The following is a 16,518-nucleotide window of genomic DNA, read 5'->3' on the forward strand; positions in this document are numbered from 1 at the left end:
ATTGGAAATTATTCTTTATTTGCGAATTCGCAAAATGCGATTTCGCAAATAAAGAATAATAAGGAATCGCTAAAAAATAGCGATTTTGTACATACATTCCGTTTTGCGAATTCTAAATAGCGATTCGCAAAAAATCGCTATTTAGGATTCGCAAAACGGAATCTTGATTCATCTGGCCCTAAGTGTTTTGTCGAAGTTGATGCTCAGTCCATTTTTTTCCAGAATATTCCTGTATTGTGTTGAGAAGGCAAATCAAGGCTACCTTGGTATGGCTGAGTAAAACTAGGTCATTGCATACATGAAACTTGACAGCTCCAATCCCCCTAACCTCGTGGCAGGTGTCGAGTGCCAGCGTCAGGTCGGCTAAAAACAACAGATCGAACAAAATGGGAGCCAGGACACACACCTGCTTCAACGCTTTGCTTGCTGGTACTTGCCTTGAGAGATGTGTTCCTTCTCCCAACTTCACCTGCACCCATGTGTCTGTACGAAGAGCGATTAGCAATTCCAGAAGCGTCTGGGGAATACCACAGTATGCCAGTTTGGTTCAGAGCATGGCCCTCTCCACCTGATCAAATGCTGCCCTGAAATCGAGGAAGCATAGATGAAGTGTCTGTTTTGAGGCTTTTGCCTTGCCTATAAGAAGTGATATGGCCATGATGTTAGTTGTTGTGCCAGAGGTTTTTGAAAACCCAGTTTGGTTGAGTGGTATTGTTCCTTTTTCAGATGCCCACATCGAGAGTTCCTCCAGTAGTGTACCTGCAAAATATTTTGCCTCGTTGTTGATGAGGGCAACTAGACAATAGTTCTTTGGTTTGCTCCTGTCCCTGTTTTGTGTACAGGAGATATTAATGAGCCTCTCCAGGAAGTTGAATTAATGCAACTGAGTCTGATTTAAAAAAAGAGCCCCTCTAGTGCTTCTGCCCAGAAATCCACATTGTGTTTGAAAATGCAGGGGAGGTAATGTCCAAAGTTCATGGAATACTGGATGAAAGTCATGAGGACCATATCACAAGCGGTTGAGGTGTCGTTAACACCAGAGCCGAGAAGATGTTTACTAAATGTGTGGGATCCTAATGATCTCACTCGCAAAGCACAGGTGTGGGTCACACTAGGTATAATGGTAGCGAAGGGCAATATTGCACAAAAATGGGGAGCGGAAGAACCACCAACACTCACAGCATGGTGCGGGGATTTGGATATGGCTATGGCTATGGTAACCGAGAAGACAGTGTTCATTAACCGGGGTGTCCTCAAAAGTGGGGCAAGTCAAGTCAAGTCAAGTCATGAAATTTGTATAGCGCACTACATACCCAGAGGGTTTCAAGGCGCTTAGGAAAGGGGAGGAGGATTATTTGTCAAATATCCACGTTTTAAGCTGCTTTCTGAACGCTAGGCAAGATCAGGGGGGCATGGAATAAATTCAGGGGATACATCGGTGAACCTCCACGGGTACGGGTGGAGAGGGATTCTGATGATGGAAGTGACGGGGTATTGTGATTTCAATAACTGGAATACTGCCACATGGAATGAGCTATGCGATATTAATATGCCAACTGCTAAGTACCTACTGATGTGTGGATTTATTGCTTATGCTTACTGTCTGATTGTCTTGTGCCTTGATTATATTTACAATAAAAAGAATTATAAAAAAAAAAAAGGAAAATGCAGGGGAAGTGCCGTTGGCGCCCCGGGCCTTTTCTCTCCTGCCTTTGCTGATTTGGTGCCTGATTGAATTCATCCTGGGTTACTTCAGAGAGTGGCCGGGTCCATTTGATGAAAGTGGAGAGGGTGCCAAAGGGCTGATGCTTTTCAGACAGGGGTTTGGCCGGGTACTAGTTGGTATCAGACTGATTTCTAAACCTGCGGGATCTGCTGGTGTGTGCCATTCAAAATGCTCCTCCAGATATGTTGCCCAAACATCTTCAGGTATGTGGGAGGTGATTCCCCCATGTGAGTGGTGTGTAAGCTTGTCGATCATCCCCCATAATCTTACACTATCATCGTCCTTTAGTTTTTTGTTGATGGTCCACCTCAGCCTCTTCAGTGCTGTCTTTTGCTGTCGTAGTGATCCTTGCAGAGCAAAGACCCCCGGGGTGCATCAAAGGATTCTTAGAGTGCTATTTCTAGATCGTTTGAGTTGCCTGAGCTGAATTCTCTGAGCCTTTGGAATGCGTCCCAACTCATTGGATGTTTGGGGAGGGTTTGCAAGCAGTACAGCACAATTTTCCACCAGCTTGGTGGGGAAAACTCCCACCTTCCTGTTTCACTTTCTGATGAGCCCTCATGGTCCCTTAGGAGTGCCATTGCAGGCTGAGATATGTGCTCTGTGGTTGCATGCGCAAACTCAATCCTCTTGTAGTTGACTGTGAAAATGGTGTTGGGAAAATCCTTCACCCTGTTAAAGATGGGCATGATTGTTTATAGGATTGTCTTTTGAGGGTGATCGTCCCTGTCACCTCTGTTACCTAGGTGGAATGAAATGGCCGATTGGAACAATGGGAGAGAGACAAAGGTGTAATCTATTGTCGTGCAAGTGGACGAGGAGTAGTAGGAGGCCGCAACGTGATTATCATCCTGAAACCTGCCATTAAGAGCTCTCAGATTAAGATTCTCTATATCATCCAGTAGATCTGTTCAAACCTTGGTCATGTGACCCTGGTTGTACCTTCCTTGCACAGGTATGTCCCCGATTGAGGTTTGAGCAACAGCAGTTTCATCTTGTGAGGTGCCCAGGTGTAAGTTCAAGTTCCCGGTGAGGACAGTGTTCACCGATTCTTTCTTGGTTATTTAATCCACAAGCTGATCGGCCATCTGTCAAGCAGCTTTGTGTTTTGGGTGGATGCAAGTGTTGATGATTATTATCTCAGTAACCGGCTTCTGAGTTGAGGTGGTAATTTTAACAGTGTTAATAGTTGGCAGAATGGAGTGTAAATGAGTAGCTGAGGCAATGTGAGCTATTGAAACGTAGGTCGCCAGGCCGCCCTGTAAGTGGCCATACAGGCATGAAGAAGCACATGTATCCCTGCAAATTATGTGGTTCATCCAGCCAGGTTTCCTGCATTAGGATGATATCGATAGTTCTGATGTAATAGATAAAATCCCAGTCTGGGATTTTGCTAGTGAGACTGTTTATTTACGCTTCATTTGCACATCCGAAGGCGATCTTTGCAGTGCTTGAATCCTGCCACTATTTCCAGTGCTTGTCATTGGTTGCCTTGTAGATCTGGAGATCCACCTAAGACCGGTATCCGAGTAATTTAAGTCGGTTGTGTTCCAATAATCCCTAGGTGGACCTCGGCCTTCTCGGTGAGTGCCTCAGAGCTCCTCTGAGGACAAATCAGGTTTGGTGGTTCGGGCTAACTTGCTCACTGCCCTGGTCTGATGTTAACAGAGGGGAGGGGTAGCCTAGTTCATGAAAGGGATGATGTCTATACCCCAAATCTCGAAAGTAGAGCTTTCTGCAAGTATTTTCTGTGCATTTGAGGTAGTTCTCCAGGTTGTCTGTGTAGCGTCGCCCATCAGCGGTGATTCAGAATGAATTAATTCTATTGCCAGGAGGTCCGCTGTGCATAGGCTGGGTAAGGTGGAAATGTGTGATAGCAGCAGTAGGATGTTGCCTCTGTTCAGGATATTGCCCTTACCTCTTGGTTTGTAGCTGGGTATGAAAGTAATAATGTTTGTGTCAGGCAGCCGGTTACAGGGTTCCTGGGTTTGATAGGTCGTAGCTCCTGTGTGAGAAATAACTGGCCCGTGTCGCTTGGCCGTGTTAGTTCCCATTCATCAGATCTCCTCCTGTTTGCCCTTGTAACAGTGATGTTGGATGCATCCTGGAACGGGTGGATTTAACGCCTAAGTGCTGAGTGGGAGACTGTGACCTTCAGGCACCATTTGGATTCCTTCTTCTGTACGCTCCCTATCTATTGTTGTATCCGTAGGGATGTTTTTTGATAGCTGTCTGGAGATGGTCTCCTCAGGGGTGTGCACTGTTTCTGGTCTGCTGACCCTGGTCGGGAATGTGTACTGCCCAGTGTTGGATTCCCACAATCTTGTTTCTGGGACCGGGATTGGGGAGAGGGGCCAATTAGCAGTGCTCCTGGTGTCTGCAGAGTCATTGTGTGACCCACCTCCTGAGCTCAATCTCCATATTACCTTGGCCTTTCCTTCCTCTGAGGGTCCCTCATTTGTACACCAAATGGAGTGCTGGCTGAAAGTATGAAGCTTCCCTGGATAATAGCTGGGGTCGCTGAGTGATTCCTCTCAGAGCATTGCTGATTAAGGGCCTCTTCAGTTAGATGTTGATTGGGGTCCCTAAGAGCTTTGATGATCAGCTAACCTGTTCCATGGCTGTGCTTGTTTTTTGTTCAATTATGGGCCTGAAAATGAGTTAGATATCTACATGGTTTAGAACAAGCTTTTGGTTCCAGTCCTTCCTCCTTTGGGTCCTTGCCTTGCACTTGTGTTTGTTTCCTGGACAACTTCTGGGGTAAATCTCCTTCAGCAGTTGTATTTTAACACATCTTGGGACCTGAAAGAACCATGGCAGTTAGGTGGCCCATTTACGGGTCTTATCCTTTTGCCCCTCTGTCCCAAAGTATTAATATCTCAAGTTATTCAGTCGACTAAAATCAGCTGCAATGTAGCGAAATAAAGCATTTATAGCTGCATTTTATCATGGAACGTGGGGAAGTTTAACCCCTCCCATGCTCATGAGGAGCTGAGCTCGTCATGACCGTTAGAACGCTGGGCAAATTCCCCTGCTGTGCGAGCGTTCTAATAAAACAGGTGTGGTCATGATGAGCTCAGCTCGTCATGAGCACATGCCACTGTGGCTCATGATGAGCCGAGCTCGTCGTGAGCACCGGGGCGTTGTGCGCGACCCCCCCTCCCCCCAGCACGGCAGGGGAATGACCCCAGCAGCCAAGGGGTTAAAGGATGCTTTATCATTGGTTGACAACTGTTTCACCATTACCAAATCGTTCATTGATTTTGTCCTCTAGATCAATCATCAACAAAAGGAGAGGAAACTAGAAAGTAGAGCAACATTCATCGGTGGATGCCAAACTTGTCTTTATAGTCTCCTTCTGCCCTGCCTCCAGAAGTACCTATGTAAATAGAGAATATGTGAAAATTGCTTTTAAAAGAAGAGCATGGGAGTGTTCCTAGAGTGTGCATGGCAAGTAGGTTTTATTAGTGCTCTAGTGGCTGAGTTGACTTGAAAGTAGCTAGTAGTCTAACCTCGAGACATGTACAGAACAGTAGAGCATCTTCTTCGCCATTATGACTGCACCATTTGTCCAATAGATAGGGAATGCCTTTCGTGCAGTAGCGCTGAAATACTTTTCAGAGGGAAACAACCTTTACAACGCAACTTTTACATCGCACAACCATTACAACGCAGTCATTACATCGCAACATCCCTTACATCGCATGCCATTACAATGCAACCATTACATCGTATGACACTACAACGCATACCATTACAACGCATGTCAATTCAACGCAGTCATTACAAATGCATACCTTTACAACACATACCATTACAACGCATAGTACCCTTACACTATCCAACACTTACCCTACTGTTGCACCCACTGGAGTTAGAATAGTAATTTTTACCCCTACACTATCCAACACTTGCCCTACTGTTGCACCCACTGGAGTTAGAATAGTAATTTTTACCCCTACACTATCCAACACTTATTTACACAAGTTGACCTCGCACACCAAAAGGCTGTATGGCAAACACAATGTTAGTATTCAATCAACATTCATGTTGTAACTAAGGTAAAGTCAAACTGTTCTCCCAAGGAATTGGTACAAGTCAATTTTTCTTCGTTATGTTCTCTTTATTGATTGAAACACTCGCAGATAAAAAATAGCCAACGCGTTTCGTCCGTGACCGGACTTCTTCAGGGCTTTGCGTAGTGTGTTCCTATATTAATGGTCTCATCCGTCCTGACCGGTGTACAGATAGTCAGATTTATGATTAAAAAGTTCGCGGATTTAATTATACATCCTTTCATATATGGATCCAGTAAGAAGTAGCAAGAGATCAGAAGGTAATGCCTTAAATACGGCGAGTCCGTCGTGTGTGTGTGTGGTCGTCTGGTATCCGGATACCAGACGACCACACACACACACGACGGACTCGCCGTATTTAAGGCATTACCTTCTGATCTCTTGCTACTTCTTACTGGATCCATATATGAAAGGATGTATAATTAAATCCGCGAACTTTTTAATCATAAATCTGACTATCTGTACACCGGTCAGGACGGATGAGACCATTAATATAGGAACACACTACGCAAAGCCCTGAAGAAGTCCGGTCACGGACGAAACGCGTTGGCTATTTTTTATCTGCGAGTGTTTCAATCAATAAAGAGAACATAACGAAGAAAAATTGACTTGTACCAATTCCTTGGGAGAACAGTTTGACTTTACCTTAGTTACAACATGAATGTTGATTGAATACTAACATTGTGTTTGCCATACAGCCTTTTGGTGTGCGAGGTCAACTTGTGTAAATAGATATACAGAACAAATTCATTTGTTCTAAATTGGGTTCTAGGGGGTTGTAGCCCAGACCATTCGCACCCTTGCTTTGAGTAACTGTTGGGAATCTGACGTGTGGTGCGGCACTTAAAGCCCCAATCCCCTTTCTTGTTGTGATATACTATCCAACACTTACCCTACTGTTGCACCCACTAGAGTTAGAATAGTAATTTGTACCCCTATACTATGCAATACTTACCATAAATGCAATGTAATGGTATGCGTTGTAATGGTATGCGTTGTAAAGGTAGTATGCGATGTAATAGAATGCGTTGTAAAGGTAGTATGCGATGTAACAGAATGCGTTGTAAAGGTAGTTTTTTAAAATGCAATGTCGTGTCATGAGATGTAATGGAATGCGTTGTAAAGGATGTAGCGATCTGAAAGATGCGTTGTAAAGGCATGCGTTGTAAAAGTATGCGTTGTAACGTCATATAACCCTTTTCAGAGTGGAGGTGCGGTTGTAAATGTTGTCCCAGATAAGTTATAAAAAATCCACGTGTTGCATTAAGTGTAGTAAAGGAGGCATACCAATATGGAAGAATGATTGGAAAGTAGTGAATTCTGGAGCACATTGTACTAAATATATGACTAAAGCATGGGCTAGGATGCTGCCTTTTATAGAGAGTAAATTAGCCTTTAAATTGGCTACTAAATTTGCCATATCATCATCAATTTTATTCGGTAATTAAACCATAAAAGTACAATGATCTTACAAATTTAGAATCAACAAATAATAAAGATAAAACACCAATTATAAGCATATTTTAAAAAACATGAACCAACAATGTATAACAACATATTAAAGCCATATCTTCCTTATTCCAAGCTATATTACTTTTACTAAATTTGCTTCAGTCATGCAGCTGTACTGCTAAACCTATGCAGTGCACTAACAACCATATGTGAAAATCGGGTTTCTGCACATAATTATCATTTATACATTACACAAGTAGAGTGTTTTGGTTTGTTTTGATTCTGCTAAGATCTTTGTTTCCATCAAACTTCATAATTACAAATAGAAAATGTGCCTCATTTAAACTTTTCTGACAGATGTTATATTTTGAAATATTTGTAAATTTAATTTGTTGCTTATGTAAATTGGGAGAAGAGAACATTATTTATTTGCTGTGGCTATGCCCGAAACTTAAAACTGAAAGAAAATCCATACTTAAGCGGCATTTTAACTTACGAGGAATACAGACTTGTAGACAAGCACTGATAAGATGTCTGTTTAGAGACGATATAATACTGAACCCAGCTTTTTAAACGTTTTTTATTAATATTAAGAACAGAGTTAGACCAGCAAAATCGAATTGAGATGTTATATAGGATGTATATAAAATATAATTTGTATTATGATATCGATATTATTAAGTCTAACATATTTGATAATATGAAAGATTGATTTATCTATTCATGTTTTTATTATTTTTTAGAACTGGGCCTTTTTATAGCAGGAATGATTGCTACAATATTGTAAGATTTTAATTAATCAAACAATAAAGAATTAATAATAATAATACTTTGTAAATATTTAGATATTGTGTGTTAGAAAAAAATTGCCATCCTGCAGGCTTTTCCTTTCATACTTTTTTACTCCAGCAAGGTTCTCACTGGTTTCACATTACAAAATGTCCTCCATTCGCTATCAAGGAAAGGAAAAGGGAACACCAATCTCCAAGTTATGTAAGCATTAATTTGTCACAACAAATACACAAGATATAAACAAAATGTAAAGGCCTCATAATCCCCTTCTGAACTCCTGCAGGGCTACTTTGCGGAGCAGCAGCACCTCCCACACCCATACTTCCAGTGCCCCTACTATCACCTGGAGTGGTGTAGTATGCTTTCTTCAATGGTCAAACCTGCTGACATTTATTGGATGAAAAGGCCTGGAAAAAAGCAAAACGTGGTATGTTAAATGCTATATCTGCGAGCTGTGCCTCATTTCAAGTTTCATTTTCCCACACCTTATCAGTGCTTAATTTGTAAAAAACTAAGTGCCCTGGCCCTTCTCAGAAGGTCACTGCAGCCTGCACCGCCCAAACTGTGCCAGCACTGCCAATTGCAGGACTAGCATAACACCTAACCATCACACTCCTACAAGTGTGACAATTCAGACTATTTCAGGCCACACATAGCTATCATAATGGCATGAGAGCTATTTATTTTTCATTTTTAATGAATACTGACTCAATGAACACGGTTGTTGTGCTCATCTCAATATGAAAAAGACAGCGCCACCATGTGGCGGACTGTCATTAGAGCCGGTGCTGACAATTAAGTGCCGGTGCTGAGCCCTGTAAACCACCAGCACAAATTAAGCACTGCCTTATCCCCAGATAATGTCATTTACCAGGTGTGATAACGAAACCACCTTATTTGCAGCAACGTGTAAGTAGGGATAGTAGGTATAGGTGTGATGAAGCTGCTGAATTTATGACAAAATCAGTTGGTCCATGTATTAGTTCTCGCATAGCTTAGTACAACATTTGTCACCAAAGTGTTCTATGCATTAGCAAATACTGAATGGGCCTTACAACAAATTGTAATCAGTGGTTGGTCCTCCATCAGGGACTGAACCCAAAAATCCAGTGTCCATGTCTATTTGAACAGAGTCATCACCCATGCCCGGGAATTCCACCTAACAGACAGCACATTTAATAAGAAGTGCTGTAGTTAGTAGCTTATGAAAATAATAGTCCTATATCTACGATGGGCAGCTAAAATAATAAAAAATATCTGATTTTGTGTAACTATGGTTTTTTATGTTAAAATTACCTCTCATTGTTACATATCCACTTCTATACTTTACTCTCTATACATAGCTTCAATTGGAAACATGTAGATTGCACAAGCTGTCTATTTGCCAAAAGGCCCATATAAGAAATGACTTTGAAAATTAGATTTGGATTCTACTCTTCTTTTCCCACTTAACATGCCATTTTACTGTGGATTAATTACTGTGCCCCACTATTATTCAGTTATTTTTACTTCAACCTTAAAATATAAGGACTGTTGTACGTTTATTGTGGTCTTAACTAATGACGCACTCTATTTTATCTGTTTTTAATTGTAAGTTTTAATTAACTGAACAATACAATTATTGATTCTTTCATTCATTCAATCATCCATTCAGTACTTCAACCTGCAAAGTACTGACACTGTGTAAAAGTATACACATTTGTATCACACTCTCCTCATATTTGTGGTGTCTGAGACTGTGTTTTACCGCCCACAGGCTCATTGTCTTTGAGTTGACAGGAGGTGCGCCCAATCAGTCAGTCATTAACTCTGATTTATAAAGCGCCACTACTCACCCACGCGGGTACCCAGTTGCTAGGTACTTTCTGGGATAATTTGAAGAGCCAGGTCTAGAGTCCCTTTATGAATTCTGAAGAGAGGTGAAGGGGAAGGTTGTTCCAGGACTAGTCGGCAAGGTAAGAGAAGGAACTTCCTCCACTGTAGCAACGGCAGATGCAGGGTGTGTGTGCGAGGGCAAGGGAGGCAGAGCGCAGGTGTCTGGAGGGTTGGTGGAAGTTTAGGCAGTGGTAGATGTATGCAGGTGCTTGATCGTGGAGGGTCTTGTAGGCATGTGTCAGCATCTTGAATTAAAGTAAAACACCTGGCTCTGAAAGACTAGAGATGAACCTTTAGGGCCCGATTACGAGTTTAGCGGTACAGCGCCGGGTCCGCTCTGTCGTTACATCACCAATCCCGTGGTGAGGCTGCCTGCCAGATTATGATTGTGACTCATGTGTGGCAGGCTTTTTTTGGCGTTCCCATGGTGATGACTTTAAAAACCAGGTACAGCAATTGGAATGCCAAAAACAGTTCCTGCATGGACTGGAAAGTCCATGCCGCGCAGGAACTGGTGTGCATTCTCAGGGCCCCCTTTGTTCCCTCTCTGTCAGGGTTGACATGGAGTAAGAACCTCCATGTAAACCCGGGCGGAGAGGAAACTCATAATATGCCTGGTGGGACCGCGGCGGTCTACACTGCCACAACACCACCAGGGAACATCGGTTCCCTGGTGGCTGCAGCGGGGCTGTGGCGGTCGGACCGTTGCACTTGTAAACAGGCAGACGGGAGACCGCCACACCCCCCACTGTAATCAACCCCTAAGAGTATTCCTGTCCATGGTAGAGGGCTACTACTTCCTCCTTGCCAGGTTATGAAATCAGACCAGTTCTTAATAGAGCCTTATTTGTATGACCATGGGCACAGACCATTTTACCGGTACTACAGGGGGAGGCTATAAACTGTCTTGTGGAAAACGCATTTAGTCCCCCATACCAGTGGTTCTGAACTTCCTCTCAGCGCCTATTGAGTGATTGCGCGTACATGTGGTGTGCATAGAGACCTTTTGCAGGTGAACAACCTTTACAACGAAACTTTTACAATGCACTACCATTACAACGCAGGCATTACAATGCAAACCATTACAACGCATTGCGCTGGGGGGCGCTCTAGGATAGGGAATACGTTTAATTTTCTATCAAACACCTTCCGTAGTGTCCACGGGGACTGGAGTTGGAATAGAAATTTAAACTTTTCACTATCCAGCACCCCAAAGCGCTATGCGTTGTAAAGGTTTGCGATGTAAAACCGCGTTGTAAAGGCAGGCGTGGTAAAAGTATGCGTTGTAACGTCATACATCCCCTTTTGCAGGATGAATATGAAGCGTGTAAACTGAGGGGATGCTTTTACGTCACAGATCTTAGATGCTACCTTCTCAATTGAGTACTTTTACAGTTTTATTTGAGCAGACTATTACTTTTATTTGCAGTTTTATATAACACAAAATCATGCATTGTAGTGCTTAATGTAACCAGGTTTAATTACACAAGCTCAGTTCATGCTTTTTAGGCAAAGTGGAGATTAAGTGATTTTGCCCAGAATCGCAGGATGGCGAGTGGACATCAGGGTTCAAACCTTGCTCTCAAGTTCGAAAGTTGGCAGCTCTCCTCATTGACTGACCTTTTTGTGTACCAAAGCGCTATGTGTTATTAGGATCCCTAAAAGTGCTTTAAATGGAAATACAGAAGTGTTGGTACTCTTCATTCGGAGTAACTTTTTGCTCCTGAGAAGAGTTAGTACTCTCCTTTTAAATGTATTGTTGCAGAGCTGAAAGGTGCAAGTACACCCCCCTTCAAATTAAAGAAGTGCAGGTACTCAGTACCCGACAGTACCTTCCCATTTTATGCACTGGATCAGATAACTTGTGTCTATGTAACACTCCAAATGTGAGCGCTGAAATAGTTAAGTATGTGGTCTGTTAGGATGAGGGCGTTTCTAGGAGGATGGAATGTGCCTTTATATAAAGGCTGCCCAGGTAAGGTTACCACACTCCAGCAGCTGGTCGCGCACACGGTGGAGTCCTCTGTTTGCCAACAATGACTGTCCTAAACCTTCTTCTACAAAGCATGAGCACCAGCTCTCTGCTGTGCTTAGTAACTTGTATAGTACTTTTATTTTATTTTTGGGCTGGCTCTAAAAAGTCAGTGCTCAGAATGCCCCCGGGACCCTCCCCGCTGCCTTTCATTGGTAACCTCAACCTGGTGGATCTCAAGAACATGCACAAATCGCTAATGGAGGTAAGCATCACGTGACCGCGGGCGGAAAAACATGGCGCCTAGAATGTATTATTTATCTTTACCTGCACTAAATATTAGCTAAAATTGTGCCTGCACAGTATATTTCTTCATTCTATGGCAAAAGAAAATGGTGTAAATTTATTTCCACAGAAATCGGTATGATGACCATTTCAGAGTCCACTGGTCCTTTGTGCTCATGTGATGTTTTAAGTCTGGACAGAGTATGAACCACTTTCTTCCACTAGAGTATGCTTGCAGTCAAAGTATTGAAAGACATAGCTACTAAACATTTCAAAATAACTATTCTAGGCACACTAAGTTCCTGTCTGCTGTCTGATTTCCAAACAACTTCAGAAGGAAAAAACTCCATACAGAGGAAATATTATGTTAAATTATTATGTAGTGTTCTTTGCCTTTGACCTGGTGAACAGAAAAGTGTCCAAGCTGAAATGTGCGCAGTCATCATATGTTTACATGGATTTTACTATGCATGGCATGTTCTCTGTGGATTGTAATAATCACTAGTGCAGTTTACATAAGAAACAACGTTCTTCATCAGAGCTCACTCATTTATCTAGATTAGTAAGAGATTATTTTGCATTCTAGCCCAGGGTTCTTCTAAATCGGTCTTGGAGTGCCAGATCCATGCCAGATTTTTAGCATATCCCCATTTAGATAAATGGAGTTATTTTAAAAATCTGGCATGGATCCGGCCCTCCAGGACCGACTTTGGCGAACCCTGCCTAGGCCCTCAGTCTGAGTTGCATGGTACTGGTGACCTGGCAACACCGCATGTGATTTTATTGTTACTCTGTAGTAAATTCACCCCAAGTACTGTGCAATTAAAAGTTAAACCTGGTGGAATGAGGAGTTACTGTGTGGGCCTGATTTTCCCAGTTCTGGGGAAAATTCCCAGTTCCATAGGGTTTAAGGCCCGAGTAGGTGGGTAATGTTTTGTGTAGGAACTGCTTGGTGAGGTTGGGGGTAGAAGAAGGTGAGATGGTGGTGTAGCAGGGTTTCCGTTCTCCCACAGAACTGTGCATAGAGATCTAGAACCTCAGTGAGTTAGGATGATCCAAAACTCATCTCAGTGTCAGAAATCTCCTTACCTAGCTAGCTACAGTGTCTCATGGATCATTATGGAATGAACCATGTCTTAGACAAACCAGAACATGATCTTTAGAATACCTCAGGACTCGTGGAACACATGAACACTCTTTCATTATATAATCATTTCAAACCAAAACTGGGAGTCAAAGAACACAAGTGCAAGTTTGAAATATTTATTATTCAATGCAAAGTTCTCAAACGCAGTATCTTGTATAATACCAAAATGCAGATTATAAAAATCAGAGTTAGCAGCATAGTCACTAATCCATAGTAAGCAAAAGGTGCTAGCATGTTATAATGCAAAACCTATAGAATCGATATCACCTATATTTCGCGCACCCTATCTAGTATATTATTTTATATCTAAGAAGGTCTCATTCGGGCTTTAGCAGGGCGGCCCCATACCTCTCAATGTCAGTAGGAGCAGTTCACATCAACAGCTACCAGCTCTCTCCATGCGCAGCACCAAGTGTCCGCGTTCATTCCGTGTAACTCTATCTTAAACCCGCGTAGAGCCCAAAATGTTGGCATCAACATTATTTGTGTTATGTCTAATGTCTAATGTGGTGCGAGGATCAGACTTCCCAGCAACCTTGTGTTAGGTTAATCTTAGAGTGTGCAGCTCTCAGTGTGCAGACAGTTGTACCAAGTGTACGAGGCAAAGCTGATAGCATAGGAATAACATATTATTCTCAAATAAAACACCTCACCGCTTCTAGGGTGAAAGCTACAACAACAAGTACGTGTCGTGTGCAAAACTGAAGCCGAAGGCAAAGCAGCTGTTTAAACATGTAATACACTCATGCTAACTTAACGCAATATATGTAATGAAGTATCCATATGACACCCCCCCATTGGTCCGAGCACCGCCAATCATAAGGGAAAAGGCAATACTAAATCAGATACAAAAATTGAAAGCAAAATTCAATAATCTTGAGCTAAAATAAGCTAAAAATATGTATGAATGAATATGTATGAATGAATATGTATGAATGCCTACAGTGGCCTCAAATCACAAAAAAAAAAGAACAAAAGTCTTGAACCAAAAGTCTACCGCCAGGTCCAAAAATTATGAAATGTATGACCAGGTCGCATCCTTTCAAATGTTTGTAAGAGAAAAAACCAAGGCACTTATCCGATATCCAAAGTCATGTGCCACCTAGACGTTATCTCCAGCGACATCACGTGAATGAACTTTCCATCAGCTGAACATAGTCCATCCCTCCACTTCAGCGAGGGGAAAGTTATATATCACAACAAAGCATTCCCTCCAGGCATCTCACGATTGGAAAGTATATGCAAAGAAAGTTGCAACAGCCTCCAGTATGAAATCACTCCCATCATCCGAAAATAGTTCAGCCATCCAATTTAGCAATGGGAAAGAACATACGTGCTCCTCCAGCATCGGATCCTCCTGCAACGTCAGAGGACAACTCGGTGGGTTCACCAGCTCGCTGTGTGTCAGAAATGCATTCGCCGCTGCAGAGATCTCCCATTGGCCCAGAACTCCATTTATTGCTGCCAAGGCCATAACTCTCTCGCCAGAACAGATCAGCTCGTGAGCCACAACGGGACGCATTAGCTGATCAAAATCGACGTCAGGAGCAGTCCTCAAGCATAGGCATAAATCAATGGCCCAATCGAACTCGCAGCTCAGGCAGTGAAAGACAGGTTGGACACACGTGAAGTCGGTGAACCGAAATGACAATCTATAGGCCGTGCTTAATGCTGCAAGCGGCAATGTTCCATAGTAATTGAGCATCCGATTACGACACAGGGTCAGGAGGCGTTGAACGTCGTCTTGCGCAGGATGGGCATCCATGTTTTATGAAGAAAAACACCAACAGAAAGCCTGCGGCCACAGCCAGCAAAACAGGTAGTCCACCAAACAAACTCGAAAAAATAGTGTGGAAAAACGTGGGAATGATACCAAAAACTTTTTCAAACGTAGTCACGAGGCCACTGCTTACTAGTTTAAAAAAATGTGCAAGGCCAGTCGTTGAAGAAGCATTAAAAATCTGGTGTACCAGCTCGCAGAAATGAAATGGCAAATCAGTGTTTAAGAGCGCCTGCACCTCTGTGCGGGTGTTGGCTATGTGAAGGACATAAGTTTCCCGGGCCGAACTCAGGGTCACTTGTTTTTGAGACAAAAGGGCCCTTATTCTGCTCAAACCATTGAATTTCGCTTCCAAGGTTGGGATCCGTGGCCAGATGGAGACATCTGAAGAGCCATGCGTGGGTGGGTATAGCACGTTCTTGCAGCACACTACACGCTCTGATACAGTAACTATATAAGCCACACCAATTAATAAACCACAACATAATTCGTTGTTTAAAAGCAAATAACTCCCATTAGCTAATAATGTAAATGTGGGCACTACTGCTGGAACTGGCGTGCCTTTTAAAACACATGCTAAATTTGGGCGGTCCTGATTACAAGAACCGTGTAACTGAATGTGTCTGCATCTTAATGAATGGTCAGGTGACTGTGTGCATTCCTCACCATTAAGATTAACCTCTTTTCCATCTTTCAGACATCTGTATGTGTATGGTAATGACCATGCCTCATGTAGGAATGCATTGCCTAGCGGTTCATATCGTCCTATAGCAATATAACGCATACAGTTAGTAAATTTATATAAAGGGAATGGTAATGTAATTAATCCATGAATAAGCCACGTGGCAGGAGTGGTTTCAGCAACAGAGAAAGGCAAGGACTCTAGCTTCTCAATATGTAGCATAGAAAATGAAGCATCACGCATTGAAAGCATGCGCTGTTTCTCAGTAAGATTAAAAGGAGCAAAAAGGGATGAAACGTTCAATGAGGTCCAGGGAACTCGACCAGCCTTAAGAGTCTGTAGCGTCCATGCAAACTGCATCACAGAACGCAATTGATTTTGACCATGGTATAACGTGGACACTTCATCATGTACAATATCAACAACAGAAGAAACAATATTATCCAACGTGTAAATTCTGGAAGAAAGCATGTTAATACTGTTATCGACCACTGCAAGCACTTTTTCCAAATTTGCTTGATCAATAGCTCTCAGGCGCTTTGCTGCCTCAACTTGTGAAAATTTCCAAATCTCATTGTATATAGCATAAAGAAAGCGTTTAGATCTACCCCTAGCTGGGCCTTTTATAAAATCATTTAGGTCTATATTTTCATTCAACTGGGACAGATGCAGTTTAACTGCAGCCAAAGTGGAATGTTGTAACCAGTTCTGACACAATTTTCCTACTGAAT

General features: G+C 42.5%; 1 protein-coding gene across 1 annotated transcript in view; it reads left to right on the forward strand.

Annotated features, from left to right (window-relative positions):
• The first annotated feature begins 11,957 nt into the window (after nt 1–11,957).
• Nucleotides 11,958–16,518, forward strand: part of LOC147684723 (cytochrome P450 2K1-like) — a 101,018-nt gene continuing 96,457 nt past the window's right edge. Inside the window, exon 1 of the mRNA XM_086940567.1 lies at nt 11,958–12,158. Within this exon, the coding sequence (XP_086796693.1) occupies nt 11,958–12,158 (201 nt within the window). The remainder of the gene's footprint in view (nt 12,159–16,518) is intronic.

The sequence above is a fragment of the Lissotriton vulgaris genome, chromosome 10 (genome assembly GCF_964263255.1).
Source record: "Lissotriton vulgaris chromosome 10, aLisVul1.2, whole genome shotgun sequence".
In the NCBI taxonomy this organism is placed as follows: Eukaryota; Metazoa; Chordata; class Amphibia; order Caudata; family Salamandridae; genus Lissotriton; species Lissotriton vulgaris.